The 13,760-nt window shown below is 26.0% G+C and overlaps 1 protein-coding gene across 1 annotated transcript; it reads left to right on the top strand.

The window, feature by feature from the left end:
• Positions 1-3,488: 3,488 nt before the first annotated feature.
• LOC100574913 (phosphatidylinositol N-acetylglucosaminyltransferase subunit Q) lies at positions 3,489-13,684 on the top strand. The gene is made up of 6 exons (XM_003244199.4): positions 3,489-4,537; positions 4,607-4,742; positions 5,236-5,380; positions 12,446-12,632; positions 12,710-12,824; positions 12,949-13,684. Exons 1-6 carry the CDS (start codon positions 3,782-3,784, stop codon positions 13,137-13,139), a joined length of 1,530 nt encoding a protein of 509 aa, XP_003244247.1. The 5' UTR covers positions 3,489-3,781; the 3' UTR covers positions 13,140-13,684.
• The last annotated feature ends 76 nt before the right edge of the window (positions 13,685-13,760 follow it).

Here is a 13,760-nt window from a genome sequence, read left to right as displayed (position 1 = left end):
AAAGCCAGCGCTTAAGCACAGATAATGTTATTTTTAGAAAATTAATGATAGGTCGAATCACTTTAATATCCAAACTAACAGCTCTCTATTGAAACAAGTGAACGAAAATTTTCATATGTCGTATGTGTGTAAGACGGAGACAACAAATCCATGGGTAGCATCCTCTTAAGAACATAATTAATATTCCAAACATTTGAAAAATTTAAAATAAAAATTAATTATAAATAAAATAAAATAGAAATTTGTTTATTGAGAAAAATGACAAATCTTGCCCTCGCAAGTTAGTCGTGACTAACTGTTTAAAATTGGGGGTCTGGTTAGTGCATGCTATCTTCATAATCATTTCAAGATGTTTGTTGGTTAGCCGGGATCTGAATTTGTTTTTAATAAAATTAATTTTTGAAAAAGAAATATTATTATTATCTTTATTAAATATAAGAATATTTTAGATAAGATATGCTTTGCGACCAATTTATCAAAAGTTGTCGGTAAATTATGGTAAATATAATAAGGTGTATGCTTGTATTCATTTTAAGGAAACAATTCATGTCGGTGTGATATAAATTATTTTGTATTTGGTAAGATAATTACCTACACATAATTCTACAGTAGGTATACCTATTCACTGGACTATAGCATAGGCCATAGAGATAGGTAATACCAACTACCAAGCCCAGATTAAGCGGGGCGGGGCCCATTGGACTTGGGGGCCCATCATTATTCCTAAAATATATTTTTTAACGCGTCCAATACGGTTTTCAAGAAAAAAAAATGATTTAAGTAGGTAGGTATAGGTATAGTAGGTAAATTATTATTAATATTTATAAAATGAAATCGTATTCTCAATTTTATATCACGAAAAATCACTATAAATAATGAACTATATTTACTAACAATTTTTTTTTTTTTTTTGAGCATTTTAGATTACCGATTTAACTATTTAAGTATATAAAAAGGTAGTTGTAAGAAAAAATTATTTATATCTTGTAAATTAGGTATTTAAGTAGGTAGTATTGATGCATATTATACTAAACTTTAAAGGACCATAGTTAATAACCCAGCGAACCAAAATTGATCATTTGACTGTCAAAATGTTCAGAAAAGAAGCTTTACCAGAATCCATCAAAAAATATAGTGGTTACCATTTGAAAAAATAAAGTCGATTTTATTATTGGTACATCTGCGTGTTTAAAAATCTTATAAAAAAATTGCCTGTTAATAATAAAGAATAAGAAACACGTCTTTTTTTGTTTTGACGAAATTCCATAATTATATCATCGATTCATGATTGTTAAAAAAAACCCGCGTACAATGACAGACTAAGATACACTCTGTATATTTTTTGTACAGTAAAAAATTATACAATAATATAACTCTATTTGCGCCTATGTTAACATCTTATATATACTTAATAAGTATATACAGCCAAATTTATGTTTCTTACTTTATTGGATGATCCAAATTTTTATATAACCAACCTTTTAATATAATTATATAAACCATGCGAAATTCAATAAAAATAAATTAAAAAATTTAAATTTAATCAATTCATTTATAATATTAGGTACCTATGTATACAGTTGTTTTGAATTGTGATCTCATTCAACGGAGGCATGAACAACCTTCACATTCAGAGGCGGTTTGAGTATACTGTTTTTGGTGCACTGCACCACCAATATTAGGTGGGTGGGTGGGTGGTCTTGGTTGAGTATGTGCTTACCGCAATGTTTAATTTTTATGTTTAATAAAGTAATGAAGTACCTAATCATTGAAATTTGATAAATGATAATCGTAGCTGAAACTGTTGAAAGCGTATTTATAATTTCTATGATGAAAAGGGGTGGGTGGGTGTCTATATATTGTCTTGCACCACCAAGTATAATATATTCAAACCGCCTCTGTTCACGCATTGCCACATCGGAAGCAATCAAATGGATCTTAAACATTGTACATCCAAATCTAAAATTATAGTCTTTCTATCTGAACCAAATCATTATAGATATCTATTTTATTATAGTAGTTTCACTATTTTAAATTATTTACTTTTGTCCTAGAGTTGTTTTATCTATATGTATTTATTAGTTGTTAATGTTGAAATGTTTCACCATACGATGAATAAATAATAATAATGGCATCATTACAATATGTATTTAATATTTATGTCAACAAAAAAATATGTTCATTAGGTAGGTAGGTATTATATATTTTCGTTTTGATCGCATTTATCAATATTGTTTGCATTTAAAAATAATAGTATACCAGACAGTTAACAAATATGGGTAGAAATGATCAAATGTAGAATAATGAACGATTTCAATTGACTAAGATCAGTCCAATATACAAGTATTATTGGACTATTGCAGACTGGAGTAGTATAATCACTATAATATGAATGGAGTAGGTATTGGTAGTTATAATTATAACTATTATAGTGCAAAGATAGGTACCGGCGTAATTTATTTTCTCAAAAAGTGTTGACGAATTACTATAGTTATTAACCTGTGGTAGCTGTAGGCTGTAGCAAGCCGTTTTAAATTTATATTTTCATTTTATTATAATATATACCACGGTTTAAGATAGGAAGGTTGCGTAACGAAACGAGAAAAAGTGTGTTATGAATGTTCTTACCAAATACCTAAGATCATAGAGCGCTCCCGGTGGATTTATATATTAACCAAATGGCAAATAATTATATCATGTTAAAAACATAGCCCATAGGTAACAATATTAATATATTTTTTAATATATTTTTAAAAATGAGAGTTATTAGTAATTAGGTATTACAATATTACCATTGTTCTATGATATTACCTAAGATAATCTAAACTCTAAAGCCGTGGTTGTTACTGTGTTATTTGTTAATAATTATTAATTATTACTTATTTTTTTTTATTCACTAATAAATTTCAATATTAATTATACAAAAAACAAAATGTTCTTAAAAGAAACTCTTTATTAAGTAATTTAAAATATAAAACAACTATGTGGGTACTAATTTAGATAACTTTTTTTTTGCTTTATTTATTTGCTTTGATTCAATATTTTTCATATAAGAATACTGCCTCATTCTCATTACAATATACATTGTGTATATTTCTGTTAATATTTCACTTTTGTGAACTATGATAAGTACCTACATTGATATTATGAATTATGATTTATGGAAATTATTTTATTTTTGGCGGCATCTTTTGAATATCAAATAATTATAAAATAATATATTTATATAAAATATTCAAATATAGATAGTATAAAACCTATGATAAAATTATAAGGTTTTATAAATGAACTGATAGATGGCGCTGCAGAATCTTAGGTAAAATCAGCTGATTTCGTAAGAACATTTGTGCTACATAAACGTCTTGCCGTAAGTAATACACCGTACTGCAACCATACTATCTTAAACCGTGATATATACATACCTATTCAATGGTTTTTATTATGTAAAAATCTCACTGTTTTTTTTTTTTATAATTATTCTGTACTCAGGTAGATAAGACTACGATAAGACCACAGAATAGGTGAAAGACGATAAGACCATGGTAGCTCAAGACGAATGATAAGTCACCCGGTTTTGATAACACAAGACAACGACAATATTCTCGATCGTAATCCTATCATTTGTATCCGATATTTAATTTGAATTTTATAGTCCACCTACATAATTTAACTACCTATTAATGTTTTTATTCCCTCTAAGCTATTCTGAGAATGGTCGTTGTGATCTTACATCATGATGTGAGGACGTACGTTTTTAGTGTTATCTTCAAAGCTGTGTAAAATGGAGAATAAACAAGTTGTTTTTTTCCCTAAAACGTTCTTAGGGATGAGTGACATAACGGTTGAATTACTAGGATTCATCAAGCTTATGAAAAACGTCAGGTATTATTTTGTACTTCCGAATTATATAAAAAACACTAGCACCGGATGTAAAGTGAAGAAAATTGGCCACTTTACCAGAACTGATTGTCAGGCCTGTTTGAAACGCAGAGTTACTAATATTTTGTGCATAACTGAAATCAATGGGAATTTGAACGCCAGTTTGTTGCCAGGACAACTTGACAATTTTGTATTAGTCATATATGATCCTTCAAGATTGTACGACTACGGGACACTATTCAAATATGAAGGTGATTCACAGAAATTTATTTGTTTCATAATGCTGTCAAATTGGCTAGCTAGTACAGAAAATGTACAGAAACAGTATTATCTGTCAGAAGTTGTGATGTTTCAGAAATTTACCAAATATTTGTTGATTATACTTAATATGCTTATAAACAGCCTTGAAACAAAGATTGTACAATTAACAATATTACGACTGACATTATTTAAACACATATTGGGTGTAATGAAAAACTATGTATGGCTAATAGACAATCTCATACATAATAAACACATTTTATCAAGAGCAAAATCAATCAATTATTTGATGTCATGTATTTGTGATGCAGTTTTTGGAATAATAATTCTATATATACTAAATACTACATTTACTTCGTCAAATGAATTATTTTCCTACATTTCAAGTATTTCTCATGTAATCAAATTAAAATATTATTATACATAGAAATTTATTTTACTTAAAATAGCTATTTTTTATTTACAGCAAGTTATTAAAGTGCTACAGGGTACATTGCAATGGCTTATGGGCAGTCCAGCAGGGTTAAAACTCAATGATCCTCTGAACAGTTTACTTGGAACATGTTTTCTTTATTTAGTCAATCTTTGGTGGTCTTTTTTAGGTAGGTAACATATACCTCTTAATAAGTACTTTGATTAAAAATACTAATTAGTAATTACTAATCAAACATTAAATACAATAATTAATGAAAAACAAAACATTTTTATAATTTAAAACATAAAGTATATATTAACTACTTATAGCTAGTAGTACCTAAAGATTAGTGTTAATGTATCAATGAAACACTCATGATCCTTGACTTGAGCATTAAACCTACCTATTATAAAAATTAAAAAAAAATTAGAATCAAATCAATTCATTCTATATCTATCTTATCTTTTTGTTCTTTCATGTTAAAAAGAATAATGATGATTTAGAATTACATTTATTTTTGATTCAATTTACTGTAAAAATGAAAGTCTAATTATTTTATATGGTTAGTAATAAGCTCAAATCTAAAGAAACTGTTATAACTATTGCCTTTTATAAAAATAAATCAAATAAATATATAACTCTATAAAGAATAAAATAATTAAACTTATTTGTATTTACAGTATTATGTCGGCCATTTTTGGAGTTGACGTTTCAAGTTTATGTTTTCATTGGTATTTTTGGATTATCTTACCAAATAGCAATCTTAGAAGATGTATTGGCGATTGTCAGTTTTCATGTTTATTGCATTTATGTATACGCAGCATGGTAAAGTCAAGCTTTTTTGTACTTTTTAAAATAACTTAAAATAATTTTGTGCATTTTGTACACAAAATGAAACTGTAGAATTATAAAAAAAATTTCATTGAAAGGGAGAATAATCTGGTAATCAATTCAATTTATTTTAACTATAAATATAAATTATTGTTTATTTATTTTTATTTTTACTTGATTTGGAAATGGTATTTGAGTAGTCAAAATTAAGTTTCACATTTTTCACTGCCTGTGTTACATTACAAATGTGCCTATGTTATTACAAACCAAAAGGATTCTCCAATCTGCTATAAAAATGACGATATTTTGGTGGACCTTTATTTTCAACAATTAATGTTAACTCTTTGGTATTAATCAATATCTACCTTTTTTATATTGTGTTTTGTGATTAAAATAACAACAATATAATACAATTATTTTAAAACTTATTCTTCAATATTAAACTTTTTAAGACAACATTTAAATTTTTTAGGGCTAAAATTATAATAACTGTTTAATTTTTTGTAACCAATAGCAATATCATTATTTATTATAATTTCTATAAAAAGTTCTCAGATTTGCAATAAAAAAAAAATGAAGAGCCACTTATCATGATAAAATATAACCTATAGATCCTTGGGAATAGTGTAGCTTTTTGTTGATAAAAAAATGGTTAGTCGGTTAAATAGTTCCAGAGGTTTGAAACCCTGAACAAACAAACAAGCAATTTTTCTTCTTTTTATATTAGTATAGATTTATTGTTATCGTACATTTACTCAATAATTTAATACCATTAATAAAATACACTGATAAATGAAGAAATTTATGATGTAAACTGTTAAGTAAACTTTCAAAATTAACTAGGTACATTATACATTCATGCAATCATGCATTGCTTTAGAAAATTGTGTATTATGGTTATTTTAATATAATAGTATTAACTAGGGCCCGGAACTTGACGCATTTGCACATTTTTTCTTATTCTTAAACTCGAGGCTCGTCTTTACAGAAATTTGATTCATGGAGTATTGAATCTATTGGTACAATTTTTATTTTGCATTTTTTTGTATTTTTAGCAAATATTAAATTTCAATATATTTATATTTAATTTTCAGTCATATTTTAGTGTTTTTGGTGCATTTTATTCATTTTTCTAATTTTTTTTACATACATTTGTATTTTTCTTGTTGAAAATGACACTTTATTGTAACATATTCAGTGTCCTTTAGCTTACCGATTAACAACTTTCATTGCGTACCTATATCATTTGTTGTCACCAAATATTTTTGAAGACTCTTTCGCGTGTAAATATTTTTAAAGTGCGCTAGCCTATATTAATTACATGAATTGCATAAAACTTAAATTTTTAAAAATGTTAAGTCATTATAAAGTAATTTTTGGTGTTATTGTGGTAATTTTAGATTCTGAGTGGAACAATGAATGTATTAATTTTACAATGATGTGTTTTTTTTTTTTTGTGTCTGTCATCACCTTTTAGGACAGTAAAAGTGCTTGGATTTTAATTAACAGTACTTTTTCTGATAGGAAAGTGAATCTATTTGGTACGTTGGGGGTCAAAAGTAAAAATTTCCCAGTAGTTTTCAAAAGCGCCGTGAAAAACAAAAGAAAAATTAAGAAAACTGGGAATTTTTACGCAAAATTTGTTTTCGAAAAAATCCATTTTGGTTTTTGGTACAACTCTAAAACAAATGACCGTAGGTACATACAATTTTGACTGAATGTTTATATTAGCATTTTCTATACACCAGAACATTTTTCAAATATTTTGATTTATTTCGAGCTGGTTACGGACATTTACAGTTCCTATTTTTTTTTTATAAATATCAATAAAATTTTATTCGTTAAAAAGTCTTAAAATTTAATAAAAGGCTCCTAGTATATTGTTTCAAAGGCAGATGAAAAAAATTAAAAATCCAGTCACAATTTTTTTTTATAAACATCTAAAGTTCAAATATTGACAAAATACGTAAAAATGACAAAATTTGCAAATTATTTTTAGTTAGAAATTCATGAAAAATTTTCTTTTTAAATCTAAGATTTGAAAATGTAATACAAGATTCCTCATAAGTTTGTCTACCTTTTTAAAAAAAAAAAAATGTCTACAAGCAAGTCAAATTAAATTTTTATGAGCGTTTGAAATTCATATTTTTACAACATTTGATATTCACTCGATTTCTCACGTAACAATTTTCTTATTTTGTTGTAATTAAAAAACGAATGACTGAAGATATTTGAAAATTTATAAATTGTTCAACTTTTATATCTAAGGATTGAAAATTTCAAAGAAGATTCCATGTAAGTAGTTAATTCTGTTACCAAAAAATCTAAAAAATACATAAGCACAGTTTATTTTTATAGTCATTTTAAGCTCAAATTTGGACGAAATTACATATTAATGTAATATTTATTTTAAATTAATATTGTGCGTTTTTAAAAGATTTTTAGGTCATCAAGTTCCGGGCCATAGTAATAACTAATTATTATATATTATTTTTAATTAAATAGATGTATAATATATAAATCATGAAACAATTTAAATTTGTGACAATTTTAAACTATAAATATTTAAATAACTGAATGATTGCTTCAGTTATTAATATTTTAATATGATTTTTTTCTTTAATCATGTTTTCTATTATCGTGTAAACAGATAACTAAATAGTAGCTTCTTAAAAAAGAAAAGAAAATGTTTGCAAAAATGTATGGTTTAATTTAATCTTGCCTCAAGTTGTCTCACATTTTATAATGATTTCTTTGATTCTATTTGAATTAAAATTCAGATATAGTTTAATATAATTTTTATTTTTGATGTAGTTAAGTAATAATTCCATAACTACTACATGTATTCCATTTTCATAAATTTAAATAAGTATAAGTATTATGTTTCTATATCATTATATGAAAATCAAATAAATGGCTCCTAATATATTGTTACAATGGCAGTTGAAAAATATAAAAATCTTGTCAACATTTTTTTTCGTAATAATTTAAAGTTCAAATTTTGACCAAATAAGGAAAAATCACAAAAATTTGGAAATTATTTTGAGTTAGAAATTTATTAACATTTTATTTTAAATTGAAATAAGTTTATCTACCTTTATCAGAAAAAAAATGTCTACCAGAAAGACAAATTAAATTTTTATGAGCATTTGAATTCAAATTTGTACAACGTTTGATATTCACTTGATTTCTCATTTTGATGTAACTAAAAATAGAATAACTGTAGATACTTGAAATTTACACCTTATGTTTATTTTATCAATTCCTATACTTGATACAATTTTAAAAATATTTTGGCTTGTTTTGAGCTGTTAACAGACATTTTCAATTTCTTTTATATAAAGATTTAAAGTTCAAATTTTCAGAAAATTAATCAAATTGAAAATTGAAAAATTATGTAGGTAACATTTTTGTAAATATTCAACTTTCATGGCTAAGAATTGAAAATTTAAAACAATGTTCCACGTAGTCGCAAGTATGTTTTTCTGTAATTAAAAAAGTATAAAAACAAAGTATTTTTTTATAGTTATTTTATGTTCAAATTTGGAAGAATTGAGAAATTTAAACAAAGAAGAACAATTTTAGTTTTGTATTATATTTTTAAAACATTATCTGTGGGTACTTGAAACTTCTGTATATTATTCTGTATAAATATGATAATAATCAAATAATAATAATTATATTTTAACTCAACTGGCTACCGTATTAATAATAACTAGAGACCGGATTTGTATGCGCTTAAAATCTTAAAAATAAGAAACATGCTTTATATTTCATCAAAATAATAAATCATCTTTTATATCATAAATATTCTTTTTTAGAAAACTATGATTATTCATAAAAATGTATTAAATACTGAAAAAACAAATAAAAGTAACAGTTTATAAAAATTATAAGAGAGTTAAATTTTTTCAATCTTTAAAACATTATTCAATCAGTCTATTTAGCAGACATATATTTTAGTCATAGCGGCCGCCAGAGCTCTCTCTCATTTCAACTCACAACGAGACCAGACGCACTTACCTTGACAATTAACAACACCGCACTCGATCCGAGTCCGCGTCGCTAATCTTTGATCCTTCTCTTCGAATTGATTTTCTTATAAAAATTGCTTTATTTCTTTTTGTCTTGGCAAGGGTTGAACCTGACAGAACTCAAAAATATTTTTGCATTTTTTTATAATCCATGACATCTTGTATAAAATGTTCAAATAAAACCACAATATGGCAATATATTCCTAAAACATATTATTTTGCACAAAATATTCTTTCTTATGTGCTAAAAAGTGTAGTATATCAGTTTATAGGAAAATTAATCATCAAGAAAGATTATCCATTTGGAGCTGCATATTATCAGTAAAAATATATAAAAGCATAAAAACCATTTCTCTAATAATAACAATATAAATATAATATAAAATATCATAGGCTGACAAACTGACTCCACTCAGAATCGTTTTCACTTTTTCGTATACAATGATATTATAATATTTAGTTCAAATTTAACACCATTCATTAGTCACCTACTTGTAACTTACTGTACAGCAGAGCGATTTCCACTTACCCGCATTTTATATTTTCCATTATATGCCAATTTATGAAATTGAAAGAAAAATTGCAAATTTCATGCAATAAAAAACGTCATCATCAAAAATGAAAATTCACTAATTTGGCTAAAAACTTAACAGTTTCTAAAAAATTTGATTGCTGGTCTGATGAATTTGGCAGACTTTTTTCTGTCAAGTACATAAATTTGACAATACATTATTCGATGATGAAAAAGTCACATAGGTAGTACTAGGTACATGATAGTCAGAGATTTAAAATTATTGAAAAATAAAAATAAATATTAGTCAAAACAGTGGTGTACTTGATAATTTTCTTGGTCATTTTTTCTCTTTTTTTGAGGCTTACATAATTTTCTCAACACAGTACTAAGCCTGGAGTGGTATGAAAATATTCAGAAATTTTCATAGCACCCCAAAATATATATCAGATAATACACTAGAGACTCAATAATTCGAAATTCAGGGGACCGAGTTAAAAATTCGATTTATAGAGGTTTTTGATTTACTGAGTGTTTGAATAACTGAGGGAAAAAAAATTAATTTGAATTAAAGTGAAATATTGTATGTATATATTACATTTATTTTGACATTTAATTATTATATATACATATTAAAGTTTTCAAATTATCGAGGGGACCGAAAAACATGTATTTTTCGTCTAATTATAGAGGTTTTCTCAGGGGACTCGTGTTTAGCTTGATTTATGGAGTTTTTCGAATTATTGAGTGACTACTGTAATTAATAAATCACAAAACATGTATGCTGCAGCTGCAAGGCTATTTATTTTGCTATTATTAATTTTAATAGAGATATTGTAAATTTATTAAAGAATGACAGTATATAATTTAAAAAAATGTGTTACAACCCCCCCCCCCCCCCCAAAAAAAAAGTATAATTTTTAAATTTGATGATATATTATAGACAATATCCCGTATGTTTTTGTTATAGATTGTTCCTCTTTTTGTAGTCAAGAATAAAGAGGGGGGGAATTAGGTAACCACTCTCCTGAATAGTATACTGTTCTATGATAGTATTTGTGAATATTCCTCGTCATTGAGGAAGTCTACTGTAATGAATGTGTTAAATTAGAGTTTATTGATAAATCGTTGTATACCAAAACAATTCTGCCGAAGAAGACAGTCAGCCTGCATTATTAGGTATATTTCTATTTTTCTGATATTGCTTAACATTTTGAAGATAAAAATTTGTAAAATTACAATACTAAGTATATTAAACTATGTACTAATGTACAAGTTGGTTGCGATCTGTAAACATCATACAAGTTCTTGATTCCAATCACAACTTACAAAACCATTTAATACAAAGTAATGAAATTATAAAATAATTGTTATAATATAGTATTATATTAAAAACTTAAATTATATTTTACAAAAAAATTTTATCACATGCCAACATTTGACATCCCAAACTCATTCCAAAAAGTCTTCAAAACATATCTGTTTAGAGTACCTACACTGATAGTGACATAGTTAGGATGCTATCTTAAATCCATAAATCAAACATATAATGTTTGATATATTAATTTTAATTAAAAAATAATATCCTTGTATTTCATTTTTTTAAATCGTTAACAAAAAAATATGCCCAATCAGTTCATAGCCATTAAATATAAAAATACATTTCATTATAATATAGAAAATACATTAACCAATAAAAAGATAAAAAGGATATTATAATATCTGTCTAAACTATACTGTGAACAGACTTATTATTAACCATTTCCTAAATTGTAGTAGCACGATCTGTGTATAAGTCAGAAGATGTGTATATTAATAATCGGTCTATGAACTACAACAATCTGTCTACAAAATTATCACAATTAAATAATTGAGACCTGAAATGGTTATAAAGCAAGTTTATAATTTATCTAGTTATATTATAGTTAAAAAATATTCAATGCATTTGCATTCAAATTATAAACATCTAAAGTTCATTTAATGCTTATTGCACTAAAAAAAAAGTAACTGTATAGGCTTTGTATGGGCTACCGATGCAGATATCTTAAGTTGGGACCATATACTTAGTAAGTAAAGTGGTAACCACGATTAAAGATGCACCTTAATCGTGGTGGTAACAGAAAATAATTATGGATAATTAAAAATTAAAATTAGCACCTACAGTTAGTTTTAGATGGTGACAATAGTTAGTTGGTTAATTTTTTTAATTAAAATAACTGTATAATTGGTCTTAAAAATTATGTAATTTGTAGCAACAGGATCCTTGTTGATTAAATATCATTTATGCCAAAAAGTTAAATATCCTTCATGGAAAAACTTATTTATTTTAAAATTTTATATACATTTAATAATAGTCATAATTATCACTAGATATAGTTCCTATCTCAATTAACAAACTTTGATATTAAAGACTACATTAGTCAACATACCATTCTTAATTTCTGTGCATAACTATTTTTAGAGTACAATATGTACACAATAAAATCCATAAATTGGAACGTGAATGGTTTATAGGCTATATAACTTGCAACGTAAGAGTCTCATGATATTGGCAAAACTTTTCGTGGGAAGAAGTTGTAATCCACAACCAGGAAGGACTACACCTTACACCACACAACAGTTGTATGTCGGAACTATATCATTTGCAATATTGTTGTTTCTATTACCGACAACTTTGATATACTACATTGTATTTGTAGTTGTACGTAAAATGCAACATTGTTTATTAATATTGGGACTTTGAACCTTTTTATTTATTCAATTTTAATGTTTTTGTAGATGCGAACAATAATGGTTATGGCAAGAGGGATATTAATACGGTTAAGGTATATGCTGCAAGTTCTTCCTGTGTACACAACTTTGATATGGTTTGTTAAGCCGAGTAGTTCTGCGGGTCAGTGTTTTATTCACATGTAACATTATGGCCTATTGATTTTGAAAAAACAAAAAAAATAACAATTATGAATATTGTTTGAACTGTCTTAAAATATTAATAAATAAACAAATATTCCTAACAGGTATAATAAAAATGAACATAGTCAGAAACGAAAAGTCGAGTACAGTGGTTTTGAACACGACAATCGTGGCAGATTCATGGTGGGCCACAGTGAAGCATTATCTTCCAGAATTGGTTGAACGGCCACCCTCAGTATCTTGGATAACATTGACAAAACGTGTTTGTACAGGTAAAATATTGTATCCAATATAATTGAGGAGATACAAATACAAGCAACTTAGAACATTCAAATTATAGGATCCATCTCTGAATCGTAACTATTTGAAATGAAATACTTTGTTGTACATTTATTTATTTACTTATGTAGTGCATATTATATGCTCTAGTTAATTGCTGTTCAGATAATGATCAAATTTTTTTTTTTTACATTTCTTATTGTAATATGTGAAAATCTTATTTGGTTTGCATAATAATAAAAAAATAAAATATTAACATATGATTAATGAATAATTCTATTGTTAACATTCATCCATTTATTGGTTGATAATTTATTTTTGTATATTGTCTTCCATTTAATATATGGTTATAAACATATTAATATTAAAATTATAATGGTACATTTTAAATGTATATATATAAAATATATATAATGGCATAACATTTTTACATTTTTCTAAACAAGAGTGCATTGCCGAATGCTTTTAAATTAGACAAAAAATAAAATAAAATGTAGTGTTGATTAGTCTATCACAATATTCTATACTTACAAATTGGAATGTATAGATAATAACAATTAACATTTCTACAACATTGACATTGAGCTTAGAAGTTTAGTGTTCAATTTATAACATTGTAATACAAACACAAAATAAT

The sequence above is a fragment of the Acyrthosiphon pisum genome, chromosome X (assembly GCF_005508785.2).
Source record: "Acyrthosiphon pisum isolate AL4f chromosome X, pea_aphid_22Mar2018_4r6ur, whole genome shotgun sequence".
Lineage (NCBI taxonomy): Eukaryota > Metazoa > Arthropoda > Insecta > Hemiptera > Aphididae > Acyrthosiphon > Acyrthosiphon pisum.
The sequence above is the reverse complement of the archived record's forward strand: the minus strand, read 5'-3'. Positions and strand labels throughout refer to the sequence as shown.

Bases quoted from the DNA above. Each gene is read 5' to 3' on its own strand.
- LOC100574913 (XM_003244199.4), top strand. From the start codon at position 3,782: ATGGAGAATAAACAAGTTGTTTTTTTCCCTAAAACGTTCTTAGGGATG. The intron at 4,743-5,235 runs GTAGGTAACATA...TTGTATTTACAG, and splicing joins TCTTTGGTGGTCTTTTTTAG to TATTATGTCGGCCATTTTTG. The intron at 12,825-12,948 runs GTCAGTGTTTTA...TATTCCTAACAG, and splicing joins TAAGCCGAGTAGTTCTGCGG to GTATAATAAAAATGAACATA.